At 36.3% G+C, this 20967-nt stretch overlaps 3 protein-coding genes across 4 annotated transcripts; all 3 read right to left on the bottom strand.

Annotated features, from left to right (window-relative positions):
- Positions 1-6404: 6404 nt before the first annotated feature.
- LOC106324375 lies at positions 6405-7207 on the bottom strand. Its single transcript, XM_013762353.1, has 2 exons — positions 6989-7207; positions 6405-6839 (listed from the first exon to the last, which is right to left on the bottom strand). Exons 1-2 carry the CDS (start codon positions 7205-7207, stop codon positions 6405-6407), a joined length of 654 nt encoding a protein of 217 aa, XP_013617807.1.
- Positions 7208-9336: 2129 nt separating this feature from the next.
- LOC106325012 lies at positions 9337-12124 on the bottom strand. Of its 2 annotated transcripts, XM_013763030.1 has the most exons (2): positions 11599-12124; positions 9337-9993 (listed from the first exon to the last, which is right to left on the bottom strand). In XM_013763030.1, exons 1-2 carry the CDS (start codon positions 11902-11904, stop codon positions 9532-9534), a joined length of 768 nt encoding a protein of 255 aa, XP_013618484.1. In that variant the 5' UTR covers positions 11905-12124; the 3' UTR covers positions 9337-9531. The 2 variants fall into 2 exon arrangements, with proteins under 2 accessions (XP_013618484.1, XP_013618483.1); XM_013763029.1 differs by lacking the exon at positions 11599-12124 and having other exon boundaries at positions 9337-10519.
- Positions 12125-16692: 4568 nt separating this feature from the next.
- LOC106321163 (50S ribosomal protein L12-1, chloroplastic-like) lies at positions 16693-17508 on the bottom strand. The gene has a single exon (XM_013759478.1). It carries the CDS (start codon positions 17428-17430, stop codon positions 16849-16851), a length of 582 nt encoding a protein of 193 aa, XP_013614932.1. The 5' UTR covers positions 17431-17508; the 3' UTR covers positions 16693-16848.
- Positions 17509-20967: the final 3459 nt, after the last annotated feature.

The raw sequence follows: 20967 nt of genomic DNA, 5'->3' as shown, positions 1-20967 counted from the left end.
TCTCCTTTTAGTAGTAAGCAGATCAACATTTATTTTTCTCTCTACAACTGCTTACCTTTTTCGTAGACAATGCTGACCCTTTAAATCCACATTCCAGCAAAGGAAGAATGGCCAAAGAATGCATGGCTGGTAAGAAAGATGGGAAGACTTACAGTAGGAGTGCAATATGAGCCGTTATGTGGTAAAATGTTGAATAGATTTCACTTGTCACGTATGGAAAATATGTGCATTATTTGATTGAAAGTGGTACCAACCACTAGTAATGTGCCTTTTTGTTAGATAAAAGCAAAGACACCGAAAAATATAGAGACTTAAGGAATTGGAGCTGTGCGGCTAGCTATGGACTAGGTTCAAGAAGCCCCTTAAACCCTTCTTTCAACGTTGGCCTTGAATTAACGAGGAATTCTCAGGTCATACTTTTAAAGTCTAGATGAAACATGGTTGTTATGCTGACTATATGTACAGATCTTTAGTCCAAACACTTACCATATTGTTATCCAATTAGATATAAGTATTTTCTTTTGTATTATTTATGTGATTAATGCATTCTTAGTCTTGCTGATTCAGTTATCCTTGTTGTAAATGCAGTTTATTGCTTCGTTCTACCAACATTTAGTGGTCCAAAGGTAGGTACGGCTCTTGTGATGCATCTATTACTAAGTCTAGTGATATATAAATTTAGCACAACTTGTGGCTTAACATTAACTGGACTTGGAACAGGTGAAAAATCCTTTTGGAGAAAACAAAGTAGTTGGAATCATAAACTACATTAACTTAAGTTTTGAGCTACAAACAAGGTAGTGAACATCTCTGAGAAGAAAACATTGTAGCTAATGTTTTCTATATGGTAACATAGCTTTAATCTTTGTCTTGTATTGAAGGGTTGATGATTCCAAGACATCAAACAGTCTGTCAGATTCTTCTCTGCAGATGGCTGCGTCTTGGCAGGCCAATAAGAACTTCTTGCTGAAGGTAAACCATTTACTACTTTTTTTAGGATCAAGAAATGTTGATAATAAAACTCACAATCTCATATTATGCAGGGTAAAGTCGGAGCTCTAAGCTCAACATTCACATTAGCGTTCAAGTCGTGGTGGAACCCGTCTTTCACATTCAATATTACAGGTAAATCCTCCATAACTATAAGCAATCTTCCATTAGCTCTTAGACTATAATGTATATGAAACATGAAATATGCTGAGCTCATTTTTGATGCAGCGACCAATAATCATCGGACTGGAAGAACAGCATGTGGGTTCGGTCTCCGCGTTGATAACTTAAGGGAAGCTGGGTCAGTGCAATCAGTTTTCATATGTTTTCACATTTCAATGTTTTGTATCTTTCTAATTATAAAGTCTCCTGAAACCGGGTTCTTGCTCAGATTTATCGAAGACATACTGTCACAGTGAAGAGTAACACCAGCATGACAGTCGACTCCAAGTGTCTCTAATAGAGCACGCAGCCATAAAATTTCACTCACCGTGTCTGCCATGGCGCGATATTCAGCTTCTGCTGATGAACGCGAGACACGATCCTGTTTACGTGTTTTCCAGGACACCGGAGAGCTACAAGTTGAATGAACCAGGCAGTAAGAGACCGACGACTAGAAGAATATGCTGCCCGATCAGAATCACACCAAGCAGACAGACGATGATCAGAATCCGAACGGAGCAAAATACCCTGTCCCGGATTACCTTTCAGATATCGTACAACTCTTAGTGCAGCATCCCAATGCTCAGTTGTCGGTTTATGCATAAACTGGGATAAGTAGTGTATAGCATACGATAGGTCTGGGCGAGTCGTTCCAAGATATATCAGTCGACCAACAAGACGCCGATACAATGATGGATTCGGTAAAAGTACCTATGTTGACTTGCCCAATTGATTATTTTGTTCGATAGGATGAGAAGCTGGTTTGGCACCAAGAAGACCAGAGTCGGAGATGATGTCGAGTACATACTTACGTTGACATAGATAGATCCCAGTAGAGCTTCGAGCCACTTCAATGCCCAAAAAATATTTCAAGTGCCCAAGGTCCTTCATATGAAAACATGAGCTCAAATATTCTTTAAAAACTTGAATTGCTGCAGGAGAGCTCCCAGTGATGAGTAGATCATCCACATAGACGAGAACATGAAGTCTGACCTCACCTTGTACGAAGGTAAATAAGGAGTAATCTGAGACATCCTGAATAAAACCATACTCCTTAAGAGACTCGGAGAGCTTAGCGAACCAACAACGAGGTGCCTGTTTAAGTCCGTAGAGTGACTTATGTAGGCGACAGACTTGCGTCGTATCAGAAGTTCGAAAGCCTGGTGGAAACTTGATGTAAACTTCTTCGTCCAAATCTCCATGTAAGAAGGCATTGTGGACGTCCATTTGATGGACTTCCCAATCACAAGAGGCAGCGACTTGCAGGAAAGAGCGGACACTAACCATCTTACACACTGGTGCAAATGTTTCTTCGTAATCAACTCCTTCAGTCTGATTATTTCCCAGGACTACCAATCTCGCTTTATATCGTTCTATAGTTCCATCAGCGCGATATTTTATAGTGAAAACCCACTTGCAGCCTAATGCTTTCTTTCCAAGTGGTAATGTCACCACCGTCCAAGTACCTCTCTCTTCCAAGGCATCAATCTCGTTTCCAACTGCCCCACGCCATTTCTCATCAGTAAAGGCTTCAGCATAAGTCTTAGGGATCACACCAGATGTGATAGCTGAAAGGAAAGCCTGATGTTCTGGAGAAAAATGAGTACAATCAACATAATCATCAATAGGGTACCACGACGACTCCGTAAAATCTCTGTCTGATCCAGCATGGGTCGTATTGGTAACATAGCCATGTAGACGTGTAGAAGGAATTTTATTCCGACGGCCTCTCCCAAGTTCTGTTTCATCAAGAATATGAGGAGACGACGAATCAGATAATATCTCTGCAACCACTATTGGAGCTTGCAGAGACACTGGAGAAGATGAACTTGAATCATCTTGCTCAGGTTGTGTAGTAGAGGATGATCTTGGCGTGGAAAGAAGATCATCAGTGTTGTTGGGTTCAGATAAAGGAACTAGTGTAGCCGGAGTTGTGGTAGACAAGACAGGGCCAGGCAACAACTCCGTCAAAGGAGACGGAACAGAGGCAGGACAATCAAACAGCGGAGGATCATCATCGATACTAGTATGTTGCTGTATCAAAGGAGATTGCAGAGAGGAGGACGTTTCAGTAACTGTTGTGGCAAATGGAAATTCATTTTCCCTGAAAACCACATCACGTGATGTAGATATCCTGCCAGTGTCAAGATCATATACAATCCAACCTTTTCTGACCAAATGAATACCCAATGAACACAGAAGGAGTTCCCCGAGGCGCGAATTTATCCCCTCCATGTCTCTGATTATGAACATAACATGAGCTACCAAACACTCGCAGATGATCAAGTGGAGGAGGTCGCGAATACAATATCTCGTATGGTGATTTTCCTTTGAGAATAGCCGTTGGTGTGCGATTAATCAAGTAGCATGCTGCAAGCACACAATATCCCCAGAATTCGACAGGGAGATTTGCTTGAAACCGAAGTGCTCTAGAGACATTTAGAATATGTCGATGTTTCCGCTCAACCCGACCATTTTGCTGTGGTGTGCCAACACATGATGTCTCGTGTACAATCCCTTTGTCCTTAAAGAAACCGCGTAATGCAACAAACTCAGTACCATTGTCGCTACAAAGAATCTTTACCTTGCGTCCAAATTGTCTTTCAACAAACGCAATAAAATTTTTGAGAGTTTTCATCGTCTTTGATTTATCCGGCAGTAAATAGATCCATAAAGCTCGCGAGAAATCATCAACAATAGTGAGAAAATAACGTGATCCACATAAAGCTTGTGTTCGATAAGGACCCCAAAGATCACAATGAATCAACTCAAAAACCTTTGTAGTTTTATTAATGCTTATAGGAAAAGAATCTCTGGATTGTTTAGCTCGAATACAAATATCGCAAGTCTTCGAATCAAAAGTGAAACTACAATTAGAATCTGTAAAACGCATCATCTCCATTGCGGTCGAGGCTGGATGCCGAAATCTACGATGCCACACTTCCATTGCTGGTAGGGTCTGAGTTTGTGTCATCGCTGCAACTTCCACTCTACAAAAGAAATACAATCCGTTTAGCTCCTCACCCGCTCCAATCAGGGTTTGAGTGATGCGATCCTGAAAAACACAAATTTTATCAGACATTTGGACGATACAACCATTATCTTTCGCCAACTGAGATACAGAGATGAGATGACAATCCAATCCCTCAACAAAGAACACATTAATCAAACGTAGCTGAGAACCAAGGTAGACTTTTCCTTGTCGATTTGTAGTAGTAAAACGACCATCAGGAAGTTTGATACGCATTGGAGCCATATCACCAATATCCGTAAGAAAATCAAGAGTACCAGTCATATGATTCGAGGCTCCAGAATCTATAATCTAAGATCCAGAGAAATACATACCTGAGAGATGATCGTGATCACCAGAATTACGATCGTTAAGCATATGAACAAGAGTCCTCCATTGTTGATCATTCAATCCCGTGAAACCCACATGATCAGCATCAGTTATGGCAGTCATCGCTGATGAAATCGGAGCAGTCGCAAGCACCTGATTTGCTCGTGCTTGTTCGGGACGTGTTGATGACAAATTTGGAGGAACAGAGTTCGTTGGAGCAGAGTGCGAAGAGCCAGAAGATGTTATGCGGTCAGGTTGTGTGGTTGAAGGTGGCTCACGGTATCCAATCTTGCGAAAACAGTTTTGAGCAAGATGTCCAGTTCTTCCACACAAAGTACATAGCGCCGAAGGATCTCTGAGTTCAGGTTGATGTCGTTGGCGGGAACCCGATGAAGCAGTTTGAACTGCAAAACTCGCACCTTCAGGGCGTTCTTCTATCATGCGACTTCCACGTTTTGATTCCTCATCTTGCAAAACAACCTGATAGGCCTCATCAAGAGAAGGTAATGGATCACGCGAGAGTAGAGAGGATTTCACAGCACCAAACAGATTCTCGTCAAGTCCCATCAAAAACTGATGAAGTTTGTCTTCTTCGCGTTCCTTAGCTATTTCTTCTGCAGTTTTTTTCCCTTTGAAAATCGGCCAAGCTTGTCCAAAGTTTCGTCAACTTGCCGTAGTAAGCTTCGACGGCCGAACCCTTCTGGTGACAGTTCACAAGTTCAATTTTAATTCTCTGTACTCGCTGGCCGTTTCTCACAGAAAACCGCTTCTGAATATGCATCCAGAGATCATGCGCAACTTCATGATGCGATAACGAACTGCTCAGATCCGGAGCTATTGTGAGTTTAATCCACGAGACTACCATGGCATTATTCGCCCACCAATCATCAATATCGTCAGAGTCATCATCAGGCTTGGGAATACTACCATCAGCAAAACCAAACTTCTTCCTTGCGCGTAAAGCTAGTCGGATATTCAAAGACCATTCATCATAATTTGGTCCTCGAAGCTGTGGTTGAGAGATGATAGATCCAGGGTTATCGCTTGACGACATATCATAGGGATCAATCCTTCGTCTACCTCCTGTTCGAGGCTTGGATGTGAGAGTAGAACCATCCTTGGTTCCACTAGAATCTTCTCCAGTCATAGTCGTAGAACGAAGAGTACCTTGATAAACAGATCAAGAATACTTAGATGAAAGGAATGAAGATAGAGTAGGTCAAGAATCAAAAACCTATAATTTTAGGTTATAGCTCTGATACCATATCAAAACTCTAGTTTGGTATAAAGAGTTTTCTTATTCAATGTCGTAGTAGGCGTTTGCCTCTTATACGCATAGTTGACCTAATACAATCTTTAGTTATTTTTCTATACATCCTTATATAAGAAGTAATTACATAAAAGGTCATAACTCTCTCAATAGTTTCAATCCGATTTAGACGGAGAGAATTTCAGTGAGCTCCCAAAAGAACTTAAACCGCCTCAGAATATTCTCTAAACTACATAAATTTCAGTTTTTCTTTAATTTTGTCACATTTCAATGATATGTTGACAAACCATAGAGTTCAACATGGTGACCCTTTTCCGTTACGAACCTATAAAGAAAAAGAAACATTTAAGAGTTTTCTATTGGGAAGTTTACTAAAAGGATTCAAATTAGTTCAGTTATTATTAGAGTAAGGCATAAAAGTTTTAAATTATAAAATATTTTTATGGATGAAAATATCCTTATTAACAGTTGTGCCCAAATCAATTTATTTCCAATTTATATAATTTAAACTACCGATTTAAACAATTTCTAACCTTGGTTTAAGCTAGTCATTACACAACGTTCTCTAATTAGGTATACGTCTTTGTCGTCTTCTTCTTTTTACGTTTCATTCAGCAACACATGGTCCCCTTTCATGGTGATTTACAACGGCATCTTTGATTTCATATTGATTGGAGAATAATGGAACACATAATTCTCGTCTCCTAAACCTGGCATAGACTCGTATATCCAAATTGCCAGTGCATGAACACAACCACAAAGCTTGTAACTCTTCTTTCCTACGTATATTAGAACTTTAGTGGAATCCACAAGGCTGGTAAATCCTACACGACCCCATGGATAACGTTGGAAAGCTGCTGGATCCATCACCCTTTTCGCACAATGCAGTGGTATTCTACTATTGCTCGAAATGCCAAATATCCCAATGGATAAAAGACACAACAAGCCAACCATTAACTGTTTCTCTCTAGGCCAGTTTCTGATGATCGGAAAAAGGGCTTGAAGTTCATTAAGCTTGGGTCCTTCAGAAATTGGAACTTTCATCTCCACCCAAAAGTCTTCATGATCCACATCCCACTGCTCATGCGTGTCGAAAGGATATCACAATTTAGACCTGTAATATCTCCAAACTCATACAGAGAGAACCTCATTGGCTGGTCTTCTAGCAAAGACCAAATTTCATGACTGCTGGCGACCGCCAATTAATTGACCAGAAAATAATGAACATATTTCGCAGACCAAGTGTAATCCAACTCCTTTAGCTTGATAATCACACCAACAGCTGATTTTCTCAACTCAGACCAAACGTCTGCGCCCACATTTTCTTCCACGGTTTGAATGTTGGATAGAAAACAACTGTGGTTCATGCTCCTGTTTTGGATAGGCGTTTTCCTAATCTCGTAATGCCGTGGAGGATACTTCCTATTACCCGAAGATGAAGCCATTCCTTTAAAAAAGCAAAGAGAACAAACTTAATAAATATTATTCATCCTCATAATAACATTTTTTTGAACACACAGAAAAGTATATCTAGAAACAAAGAAAAGACAAATCAATTTTTCAATTTAGGAATTACGGTTTTCAAATTTCAACTTGCAATCAATCCAAGTATGATAACAACATTTCAAATTTCAACTTGCAATCAATAGTTGTTTCTATGTCAAAGATAGTTGTTTCTATGCTAAAGATTCCTCAAGAATCTTCGAGGCGAAGTTGAGTGACGAGGGAGGAGAAAGGAGAAGAAGCCGATGCACAATGGAGAAGACGAAATTGAAGATTGAAGAATGGAGAAAGAGGTCTGGGAGAAGGAGTTGTCGGACCTCCTTTGTTGGGGGTTCTAGGTTTTGTCGTCAACGAAAAGAGAACAGATCGTTTTTATTTTTTTTTTTCCTTTTGAATTACAATCTATTTTATTAAATGGCATATTAAAAATTAATGGTAAACTTGTGGTTAATGCTTCAAAGGTTGGGTTTTTAGTAAATTTGTCTATTTTGAATTTCAATCTAGTAATTACAAAGTTGTATGAGTTATCCGAGTAATTACTAGAATGATTTGAGCTATTCTCTATTTCTCATTAATATTATGTGTTTTACATAATTACATAATACAAGTATGATATTATCAAACTAACGATGTTTTTTTTTTTACCAAAGATTTAAATCTCCTAAATGAGAAGAGTGATCTTCTTCCCCGAACAGAGGAGCTAATCTCATCGCTCGACGCCTCACGGTTTAAAACCGTTCGATCAATCTTTATGTTTCTGCTTCTCATCCGAGATGGCTTCAAGATTTAGATGGTGGAGTGATTGTCCTCTAGTCTCAATGTACAGTTTTTCGTTAGCAATAATAGAGATTTATTTTGGTAAATTGTCGACCTATTTGTCCAATCCCACTAAGATCATCTCTCACCAAAATATAAAGAGACAAAGAAGTTGACTTTTGGTATCACAAAGTGGATTCAATGATGTCAGTTAGAAAAAGCATGCATGAGTTCGGTCTCTCCATGGACTTTCGGAAGCTACTCAGTAGAAAACTAGAAATGGCAAAAGGTAGTAAATCTGTAGATAGATTTTTTTTTTATAACCTCCATCGGCTGATCTGGTCGGCCCCGAAAAAAATACATTTAGTGTTACATAGTAGATTAACCCGAAAACGTACCACACTGTCGGATCCGAGTTTAGAATACCTTCTGACTAATGTCAGGTGTGGACCGATCATATGTCACAACCCACCATGTAAACTATTTGGGTCGAAGCCCAAAGCCAAACTGGTAAAGTAGTGATAATTTAGTTACCAAGAATCGAACCAAAAACTGAAGCACCAAAGATTTTTATTTATTTATATTCTCAGCCTTTCGTTTATATTTATATTTTAAAAGTATGCTTATAAACCAACCGTAAGAAAAAAATTTAAAAATCGTCTATGATATCTCCTCTACACTAGAGATCTCTAATAACGATGATAACGATGTAATCCAGTTAGGAATCTGTACTTATATAGTTGCGGAATGGAGTTGATACTCTATAGCGGGTCTAGTCTAAGACAATTAGTTTATCAAGAAACTATCATTTGTTCATTCATTCGCAGTCGGTAGATAACATTTATGTAGCCCAGTTTCATAGCTACTTAATGGCTGTATTTAATTTACATAATGTAGACGACCCTAGTCTAAACTTTGCACTTAAATAGATGGTGCATTTACGGAAACACTGTCCAATTATCATCATTCATGCTTTGGAGAAGAAAAAAAACAAATCTAGAGAAATAAAGTATACTTGTCGTTGTAGGATTTATTATGTCCATTTATATGTAATTATTGTCCTCATTTACATTCGTGTTTTGTAACCACTTTCTTCCTCAACAAACCATACATCAAATGCATACTTAAATTGTGGTTCAAAAAAAAAGCACACTTAAATAATAATAAAAAAACACGCAACTTGCAACGTCTTTTTACAATAGTTTCACGTTTAGTAATATCTGCAACTATAGTTGCATAAAATCCTGAACCCAAATTATAAAATATACAACATGGTTTGAACATGATGAAACTTTAGTTCATCGAAACTCTGTACAAAACAAGAAAATTTTATAATTTAAAGACGTAGAAATTATTAAATACTATACATCTTTTATAAGCTATGATATAATACTTTATTAGATAACGAATGTGAACTCGCATCTTTTTGTAAAAAAATTATTTTTGAAGATAATAAACAAACAAATAGTAACACAAACAAACAAAACTCTAGTTGTTGTCACGGATCAGATCAGAACGGAGAAGAAACTTTGCCGTGTCGGTGAATGTTGGAGAAAAGTCCGACAAGTTCTTGCTTGTACGGTAGATATGACTTTCTCTTGTCTTCTTCTTTCATTGCTTTGTTCCTCAAGTAAAACTTCTCATGTGCTGAAACTGAAACTTTCTCCTTCTCCTTCTTCTTGCTCTTCGTCTTCACCGTCTCCTTGTTCTTCGGACAAGGAGAAGAAGAACAAGATTTGTCTATGTTGTCAACAGGGCTCGTGTTCAAGAACTCGAGTGTTTCTTTCCCGTCGCTGCGACTTCTCTTGAGCAGGTTTCTGATTCTCCAACGTCTCCTCGACCATGTCGACGTCGAAGACGATCCTGTCGATTTGCTCTTTCTACAAGGAGACGTCATCTCCACCGGTGATCTCGCCGGCGTCCATGGACAGTATATCTCTCCCGGCATCGTGTCTAGCTCATCTTCCTCCTCCTCCTCCTCATCAGAAGATGAATACGTCTGCTTCTTTGGCGACTGTTCGTTCTCGTAGAGGAAGAGATCTTTCAACGGAGTCACAACCGTTTCCGGCGAAACATCTTCAGGTTTCTTATCGAAGACCGGGAATACTAAAGAAGACGCCGCCTCATGAACCGTTTGAAGAGTCGCGAACTCGAATGAGTCGTCTCCTTTCTCCTTATAATGGTCGACACCGACCCGTTCGGCGATCTTGACGAGGTTATCACCGGAGTAAGTGCTGAAGCTAGGTGAAAAAGAAGCCGTGGAGGTTATCTTCTCCATGTTCTTTAGAAGCTTACTCTTACTCCCTTGAGTCTTGTGTGTGAATGATCACTTTCTTTCTTATTCTTCTCTTTGAATTTGGTGGTGTTTTGTTTGTCATCTTCTGTAAACAGTCGTATGAACTTATTTATATAGGAGAAGCGGTTTTGTCACATGGGAATGACAATTTTGAGTTATTGTTTATTAGAGAAGCTTAATGTGTCATTTGCATTAAACAGCGTAACGTGGACTTTCTAGAAGCGATCCCGCTACTTGATCCGGATGTTCTTGGTGCAGATCTTTTATACATTTAAAACCAATTAACAATGATATATATTTTGGCTAATAAGTTTAGGTGCAGAAAATAACGAAAACTATTTTGAATCAATATAAGCCAAAAAAGAATAAATACTAATAATTGCACAATTTAGTTTTTGGACCCATTGCAAAACTACCCCTTTAAAGTTTAAATATATGGACTGAATATTTTTATTGGAAACTACAAACTGTAATGCTATGATAGGAATGTTTCAATTAACATTTGTGTTTTGATTGTGATTGGAAGTTTTAGACTGTGGTTTAAAACGGTAGTTTGTTTCTTGTCATCTAATCATTTTGTAAATGATGATCAATCAATCGAATTTAGCTATCATACTCAGAGATCAAAACATACTCTTTTATCTCAATAATATTCTAAAATATTTAATAAAATTTTTACTTTAATTGATTTATGAAATTTGTGTACACTAAATTGAATTTTCATTTTGATGTAGAAACTTTTAAACTTTTTTTTCGTAGATTAATTGATGTAAAACAATGAACGTGTCATTAAGATTTTGTTGTTGGCAGAATTAGATAAATTGGTTGATTTTTAATTATATGAAAATACATATTTTACGGACAGAATAGTGAGAACACAGAAAATTGCCCGGAAAAAAGGCTACATAATATTTTTAATTCAACCGTTTGAAAAGATATATGATACCATGTTTTTTTCATGATACACATGGCGAATATAAAGCTTAATTCAAGCTGGCGCTCAATTACTTAAATAGCCATGTTTATGTAAAATTTTTATTTTATACCTGTTAATTATGTTTGATTATGTGCTGTTTGTGCGTTAGTCGTAGTCCAAGCAGCCCATTATCAGGAAATGCATAGGTAATTGCTGACAAAGCAAGGAGAATCACAGATCATGAATCATTGATGCTGAAATGCATCAAATTCATTTTTATTCTTGTAATCTGAGCTTCTAGAAAACGAACGTTCAAAGTTATTTGTTTATGTTATAATTTATTAACGGAAAATATATAATTGAACCTCCTCCTCATCAGAAGATGAATACGTCTGCTTCTTTGGCGACTGTTCGTTCTCGTAGAGGAAGAGATCTTTCAACGGAGTCACAACCGTTTCCGGCGAAACATCTTCAGGTTTCTTATCGAAGACCGGGAATACTAAAGAAGACGCCGCCTCATGAACCGTTTGAAGAGTCGCGAACTCGAATGAGTCGTCTCCTTTCTCCTTATAATGGTCGACACCGACCCGTTCGGCGATCTTGACGAGGTTATCACCGGAGTAAGTGCTGAAGCTAGGTGAAAAAGAAGCCGTGGAGGTTATCTTCTCCATGTTCTTTAGAAGCTTACTCTTACTCCCTTGAGTCTTGTGTGTGAATGATCACTTTCTTTCTTATTCTTCTCTTTGAATTTGGTGGTGTTTTGTTTGTCATCTTCTGTAAACAGTCGTATGAACTTATTTATATAGGAGAAGCGGTTTTGTCACATGGGAATGACAATTTTGAGTTATTGTTTATTAGAGAAGCTTAATGTGTCATTTGCATTAAACAGCGTAACGTGGACTTTCTAGAAGCGATCCCGCTACTTGATCCGGATGTTCTTGGTGCAGATCTTTTATACATTTAAAACCAATTAACAATGATATATATTTTGGCTAATAAGTTTAGGTGCAGAAAATAACGAAAACTATTTTGAATCAATATAAGCCAAAAAAGAATAAATACTAATAATTGCACAATTTAGTTTTTGGACCCATTGCAAAACTACCCCTTTAAAGTTTAAATATATGGACTGAATATTTTTATTGGAAACTACAAACTGTAATGCTATGATAGGAATGTTTCAATTAACATTTGTGTTTTGATTGTGATTGGAAGTTTTAGACTGTGGTTTAAAACGGTAGTTTGTTTCTTGTCATCTAATCATTTTGTAAATGATGATCAATCAATCGAATTTAGCTATCATACTCAGAGATCAAAACATACTCTTTTATCTCAATAATATTCTAAAATATTTAATAAAATTTTTACTTTAATTGATTTATGAAATTTGTGTACACTAAATTGAATTTTCATTTTGATGTAGAAACTTTTAAACTTTTTTTTCGTAGATTAATTGATGTAAAACAATGAACGTGTCATTAAGATTTTGTTGTTGGCAGAATTAGATAAATTGGTTGATTTTTAATTATATGAAAATACATATTTTACGGACAGAATAGTGAGAACACAGAAAATTGCCCGGAAAAAAGGCTACATAATATTTTTAATTCAACCGTTTGAAAAGATATATGATACCATGTTTTTTTCATGATACACATGGCGAATATAAAGCTTAATTCAAGCTGGCGCTCAATTACTTAAATAGCCATGTTTATGTAAAATTTTTATTTTATACCTGTTAATTATGTTTGATTATGTGCTGTTTGTGCGTTAGTCGTAGTCCAAGCAGCCCATTATCAGGAAATGCATAGGTAATTGCTGACAAAGCAAGGAGAATCACAGATCATGAATCATTGATGCTGAAATGCATCAAATTCATTTTTATTCTTGTAATCTGAGCTTCTAGAAAACGAACGTTCAAAGTTATTTGTTTATGTTATAATTTATTAACGGAAAATATATAATTGAAAGCAATAGATTTGGCACCTGCTATAAGAAATACGATTCACATGGGTGCATATACGTAGATGTAGAATACACGTATAATACTTCTAGATGTCATTGTCAGTTTTCTTGACAAAGTCTTATGAGCGAAGCTAACGTGACTTGAATCGCTATCAGAATCAAAAATTCAAAAAGACTTTTACATTACTTCTTTCTGCCACATTTAGACCAAATCGTAACACTATCGCATTAAATGTTACCGCATTTAGATTTATCATCTAATTGTCAGATATCAAATGCTATTTAACAAGTCAATACATTTTGGTCCGTCATATAGGAAATTTATGTTTCGTTATTTTACAAAACGTACTTATAAGTCAAAGTTATGGCTAGACTAATGTAAATGAATATATAATTTTAACAGTTAAGGTATGAATGTGGACTACTAGTAGCTACAAGAGCATGTTTATTGAAAGATTCTTAAGTTGGGGGTTCTTAGCATAATATAAAAAACCGTCTCTTACTTTTAACTAAAAAAAGTTAAAAATTGATTATTAAATAAGATATTTAACTAAAAAAGTTAAGAAAATTTCTTATACTCAGATAAGAACCCGAACTTAAAAACTCTCCCATAAATATGCTCTACACAAACCCGTTTGGCAGATACCAACGTGAAGAAACAGAAGAATAAGCATAAACGGACATCAATCACCTACACAACCAATCGAGGGGACATTTAGACAAGCAACACAATTGCTACATAGAAGGTACGACAACGTTTAACATGTAGAATAAAAGAATTTCTTCAATGATATCCAAAACAGCTATTGACGCCATGATTAAGACTGAATAGAAGCTTACAATTCTTAAATTATATTTATAAGTTTTTTTTTGGGAAGATATTTTTAAGTTTACTCTGTTCGAAATAGGGAGTTTCTGTACGTCCCTTCGTAATTACGAGAGCTTGTAAGAATGTGTGATGCTTGAATGGTGAAGAGACAAGAGTCATGAAACTTGGTCGGTTCTAGAGAAACAAACGACATTGCAGCAACATGAAGGCAACGAATAAGCAAATAGATTGTGATCAAAACCTTTATACATTGAGAAAATAAATTCAACAAGGCAGAAAACAATTCATAAGCATGTCACTAGATTGCACTCTGATGATTATGGTCCAATTGAAATATAATTGATGAAAAGGGGCTGGTATTGCTCATATTCTATGGGTGTAATGTGAGTCTACAAAGCCAGTGGCTTTTCAGTACGAGGAATTACTTTTACAATCATCGCAACCTCAACCCTTTTTCCAAATCAAAAAGGAATATTATGTTTACGTAAATCCTAAGAAATAAAAGGATTTACAAAGAAAAAAACGTTTTCAAGAAGAAAGAGGCTCAGAGTTTTGCGTAATGTGCTCAAAGAAGAGTTTATCAGGCTCTTCTCATACAAGAGGTGTCAGAAATAATTAAGCAATAATCATCCTCGCCGTAACCAACATTTAAATAAAAATTGAAGAAAGTTGATAGATAAAAAACGAAATTCAGACTGGTTTAGTTAGATAAGTAAGCATATAACTTCAAAATCTTATTAGAAAAAAAGGTGGAGATGCTCATATTCTATGGGTGTAATGTGAGTCTATCAAGCCAATGGCTATTCAGTACGAGGAATTACTTTTACAATCCTCGCATCAACAACCTTATTCAAAATTCTACTTGTAAAAACCAAAACTATTAAGAAAACAAAACTAAAGGCTCAGAGTATTGCATAATGTGCTCAAAGAAGAGTTTATCAGACTCTCCTCATACAAGAGGTGTCAGAAATAATTAAGCATTGGTCATCCTAGCCAAATCCTAAACTTTCAAAATCAACAAAACAGGTAGCAAAATAAAAACCTTTCACATAGACTCAACAACGAGAGAAGGTGTAAGCGGCGGAGAGAGACGCATACGAACTAGGGTTTACAAGTTAATGATGTAAAACTTATAGAATCACAAACTGTATTTATAGATTAGTAATAGGTTTATATGTGTTAGGCCCATTCACAGCCTATTAACGAACCTATTCATAGCCTATTAAAGAACCTTTGGTATCAACTCACAAGATTAAGACCAAAGGCCCATTCATTGCCTATTAACGAACCACCATAGCAAAACCTTTAGTTAGGCCTGAGATTTTGAATCGAACTGAACCCCCGCCAAACTGAACCAGAATTTTGGTTAGTTCGGTTTGATCCGGTAGATTTTCTAGAAAAAAATTAGTTTTTGGTTCAGCTCGGGTACTTCGGTTTCTTTTTCAAGAAAAGATTTATACCAAACCATACTGTAGATCCTAAAATCTACACTAAGAATTTGATACTGATCAGGAATTTAATCAAAGGAAGATAAATGATGTAGGCAACGATATCTTTAGAACATAACGATGTAATCAGTTTCCGGTAGGCAAAAATGAACTTTTATTGATGAATAAGATCGAATACAATGAGTAAAACAAGATCGAACGTTACAACGAGATCGTTAAGAGAAAAGATTTAAAGATAGATGTAAACAAGGTCGAAGTATGGCTGTAGCTCTCTCTAGGATTTTTAACGTGTCATTTCTTTATGCGTCGATCTCTTCTTATAACGGGCTGCTCCCGTGATGCTCGCAACCGTTCCGCGATCTGCTCGCAACCGTTCCGCGATCTCTGGATCTTTGAAGTCTCCGTCTGGAGCTCGAGTGTTCGCTATGGGTTTTAACTCTTCGCAGCCTATTTACTTGATCATGGCCCATTAACGTATTGACCAAAATTGGATCCAACACATACCAAAAACCTGAACCAATAATATAACTAATCTAATTTCAAATTGAATTAACCAAATAACCAAATTTATCAAAAATTTAATAAAGTTAAACCAAAATGTAGCTGAAATCAAAACTTTGGTAAGATTTTAAAAACTGAACACGGAACCAAATTTTATTTCGGGTTAATTTGGTAAAATTTATGTTGAACCGAACTGACCAAAAACCGAATAACCTGAATGATTCGAACAAGTAGGCCTACCTTTAGTTTTTCCTTCTGCAAACATTAATCTCAGACCTTTTGTCGCCTCAAAGCTGTAGTGTCTTCCTTATTCGACTAATAAAAAACATCCTATTTAACAAGACTTGATAAGTAACGAACAAATCATCTTTCTTACCTTGTCCAGCAAGTTTCTTGTTTCTTCTTCCCTCGCCTTCCTTCTCATTTCCGTTTTCAGTTGTATCAAAGGAAGGATACTTGAGATCCAATGTAAAGGCGGAAGTAGTAGCGAATGGGCATTATGCTAGTGACTACTTGTTAAAGTCTTCTTATCCATCAGATTCATCCAAGAAAGAAAACGCACGCACTGTGTTGTCGACACTCGACAAACATACAGCTTCTCTCCTTGTCCAAAGCTCTAAGCTTTTTTGTATCTTCTAATCAAATCCCAATTCTATCTTATCTCTTCATTTCGGCTAGGCATTTCATCAAACGCGTTATGCGCATCTAATCGAAGCTTCATTCAAACACTTAATCATAAGGTGAAACGAAATTGATTCAAATTACATTACTTTCTCAAAGCTTAACCAACAATTCAAACAAAACAACCCACATAAACTCCGAAAAAAAACACATTTTTAAAATAAAAAAAAGTAGCGATTGTTAATAACATTTTAAGCAATGGAAACCTTAGCACCAGCTTCTTCAAGCTGCTTCTTAGCCTCCTCAGCTTCATCCTTCGTCACACCTTCCTTGAACTTCTTCGGCAGCCCTTCGATAAGCTCCTTCGCTTCCTTCAACGCCAAGCTAGTCAACGCCCTCACCGCCTTAATCACCGCGATACGCGAGCTGCTCGGCACCTCGTTAATCACCACATCGAACTCCGTCTGCTCCTCCGCCACGGCCGCCGCGCCGCCGCCGTCTCCCGGAGCAGCGACAGCCGCTGCGGCGGGAGCCAAGGAGAGAGGCGTGACGCCTAACTTGTCCTGGAGGTAGTCGACGAGGATGCGGGCTTCTTCGAGGGTGAGGGACGAGATCTCGGATCCGATTTTCTCGATTTTCTCCGGGGATTCGACGGCGGCGAGGGGGCGGAGGTGGGTGGCGCGGTGGGTTAGTGTGGAGGAGGAGGAAGAAAGACCGAAGCGAGATGGGAATTCGAGTGTGGTGGGTCGGGAGAAGAAGGGATGGGCGGCGGTGAGAGTGGGAGATGATGAGGAAAGGATTATGCTTGCGGTGGAGAGAGTCGTCGCTGCCATTTTCGCTCTTTAGCTTTTGTGTGTGTCCTCTCTCTGTGAATGTGTTAGCTTTGTTGTTGAATACGAGAGGAGATAGAAGAAGCTGAGAGGATAGAAAAACCAAGGATAAGGGGTATTTTGGTCAATACATAAATGCTTACCATTGCTATCATGCGCCTATATGCACACGTGGAATGAATTTAAAAAAAAATAAAAATAGGAGCGTTCCGAGAATCGAACTCAGGACCTCTCGCACCCAAAGCGATAATCATACCACTAGACCAAACGCCCTTGTTGTAGTCGATGCTCATACTAACATATATATTTTCCTAATAATATTTAATCACAAGATTGTTATATCAAGTTATTGTGTTAACATGTCTTGAAACCAGCATTAGATAGAGATACTCACAGCGCTGTACCTGATTGCAAGCAGACGAAGCATCTGCTTGAGGGTCGATCGTTAAAAATATTTTTTGGGGATAATTTTTTCAAATTCTTAGGTAACTGAGATGGTGCAAATGATTATCAATCGGATCAACTCCAAACGTTTAGGGTTTGAATGCCTGTTTTCTAATTATTTTCTTAGCTCTCAATTAACAAAGAACAAAAATCTCATATGAACCAAATGACCAAAAAATAATCTTCCACCACCTAAATTAATCTAGTGTGGACCAAGTATGTGTAAAAGACGTTTTTACCATTAATGAATGGTCAATATGAACCCTTTGATCAAATTATTTCTGTTTTAATGAGAGCCATTGGATCATGAGAATAAGAAATAATAGATTAAATATTATAAGATTGCCATTAATGAAACTTAATCATGAACCGTCGGATCTTCTCATCATTTTTTTTAATTTTGGCCATCGATATCACTCATCTCTTCTTCACTCTCATTCTATTTCCTTATCTCAACCACGTGATCAACTCACAGCCACACAATTTTCTTTATTTCATTCGCATTCGACTGGGTACAACTAGTATAACTCTTACAACTAAACATGTTAAAAATTGAATAACTAGTATAACTAGTATATAAATGTTATATTTTATGTATTATATGTAGTTACTATAATTAACACGACTGATAAATCATGTTTTACATTTGAAATAAACAAGAAAATATCATAATTGGTATCTGATGACAAAATTTCATCTATTTTATTTGAGACTTTTTATATTTTTCTTAAATTATTACATTACACTCTTAATTTTACATTATATATTTTTTACTTTTAAGGTTTGTTAACTATATTAGCTATATTATTATGATAAACAAACATCAAACATATTCTTACAAAGTTATGATGTGAAAATATTGGTAAAAACCCTAAAACTATACATACAAACAATTGATATATGTTTTTATTATATATTAGACGAGTATTACTGGTACAACTAGTACAACTTTGACATTTTAGAAATTAATAAAACCAATATGGTATTCCATATGAGAAAACAATCAAATATCACAATTAGTATGTACTCAAAAGTTTCTCTTCATTTATTTGTAGTTTTGGAATTATTTTTTTTTGAAAATTATTACACAATTCCATATACTTTTAAGGTTTGTTAACTTATTTGTCCACATAATTTTTGGAAAACATACATGAAATATATTTTTACAAAATTGTTTATTTTATTGCAACCGGGCATATACATGTAAACATAAATAAGTGGTACAACTGAAGTAACTTTATTTATTATGTGGTACAACTAATATTTTTCAATTTCACAGCAAATGTACAACTATGCACAAACGGGTACAACTCAAACACTAGTACAACTTTGTTATAGCCGGTATAACTAGCAAATTGGTACAACTACTTGTTATTTATTTAGTATTGTTTTAAATGTGCATAACGTTTTAAATGTGTATCTTGTTTTAAGCATTGTGGTTTTAGTCGAGTATTGACTAAAATACCTGTAAATTTAAACTAAAAAAATTCATAAGAAAGAGGATTTTCGGGTTAATTTGGTGATTTGTAGGGCTCACTAGCGGGCTGAGATGTTGACGGTCTTGGGAAAAGACCACCTTGAGGGTCCGGTTGAGATGCTATTTCCCTTTCACAATTCTAAGCTCGCTTCGTTGGATTTGACTAGGACACACCCTTCTTCTTCTTTTTTTGTTCGTCGCCGGTGATTCGTTCTTATTTGTAGTCGGCGGTCTCACCTTCTTCTTTTCGGTGACTTGCATTATAGAGCCATAGTTGAAGAATTTGCTGGCTCCGCATCTAGTTTTTTTATCTCGAGAGAAAAAGATGAAGATGATTTTTCCCGAAAAATAGTACAACTAGTATAACTAGTACAACTTGTAAACGTATCAATATCCAAATCAAATATTAGTAAAAATATACTATTCATATATTTGACACATGCAGCCAGAGGAGATTAGACCAATATGTCTTATTGGTTCTACATCATCTTCTTTTATAGCATTTTCATATCCTGAAAACAATAAATAAAAGAAATTATAATGCCATTTCATAATTTCTCAAAGTCGTGTCATCGTTTTTTGGTGATAATGAACATGGTGATGACGCATAAGAAAAACACATCTCAAATAATGTTTAGGCTATACTTAATATATTTATACTAGTTATACTCGTTTTAGTTTTACTAGTTGTACTAATTAGAGTTATGCTAGTTGTACTAGTTGGAGTTGTACTAGTTGTACTAGTTGAAGTTGTATTAGTTGTACTAGTAATACTCTGCGTTCTTCTTTATCTTGAATCTCGTATGTAAAAGATGAAATTTGATTTTGGATAATATATAATTGACTAAATCTTTCTATGGGTTGATCAATTTGAGATAAGAAAGTGAAAATTAGTGGATGGTTGAAGAAATTTTTTGATTTTGTTTTATGGTGAAATAATTAATAATGGAGAAGAAAAGGGGAAGAAGAAGAAACTTTAGGTTAAAGTTGGGTTGAATTTCGGGTCTGAAACCGGGTCGGATTCTGGGTAGGATAGTAATGGCATAGGTTAGTAAATATGTTTTAGTCTTCAGATTTTTTAGTTATTTTAGTTAGATTTTCATTAAAAAAAAAAAATGGATCTAATTCAGATTTTTTGAAACCCAAATGGTCCATCCTAGCATTTGTTTCATTAACAAAGCAACGAAGTCTTTTGTTTCTCCAACATCATATTGGTTTCATTTAGTCTCTTATTTGCTTAGGGATCGTTTTTTTTCTTTACAATTTGAATGACTTTCTTTTCTTCCGCCTATAGTTCTATATTTTCATGCCTTTTTGTTTTCATACGAAGATATCAATCAATTGACCAAATTGGTTTGTGTTTATAATGATCTTTCCTAATTATTTTTTTTTAATATATTTTTTTGGCAATTATTACACTATCTCATAAGTATCTATGTTCCACCTTATACTTTAAGGGTTTGTTAACTTGTTTGTCCACTATATTTATGAAAAACATATCTGAAATGTATTTTAACAAAATTGATGATTTCATTTTATTGGGGCAAAGACATGTACACATAAATAAGTGGTACAACTGAGGTAAGTTTAAAGTTTATGTGGTACAACTAGTTTTTTTT

Source organism: Brassica oleracea, chromosome C2 (genome assembly GCF_000695525.1).
Source record: "Brassica oleracea var. oleracea cultivar TO1000 chromosome C2, BOL, whole genome shotgun sequence".
Classification (NCBI taxonomy): domain Eukaryota; kingdom Viridiplantae; phylum Streptophyta; class Magnoliopsida; order Brassicales; family Brassicaceae; genus Brassica; species Brassica oleracea.
This window is presented reverse-complemented; position numbering and strand designations above follow the sequence as displayed.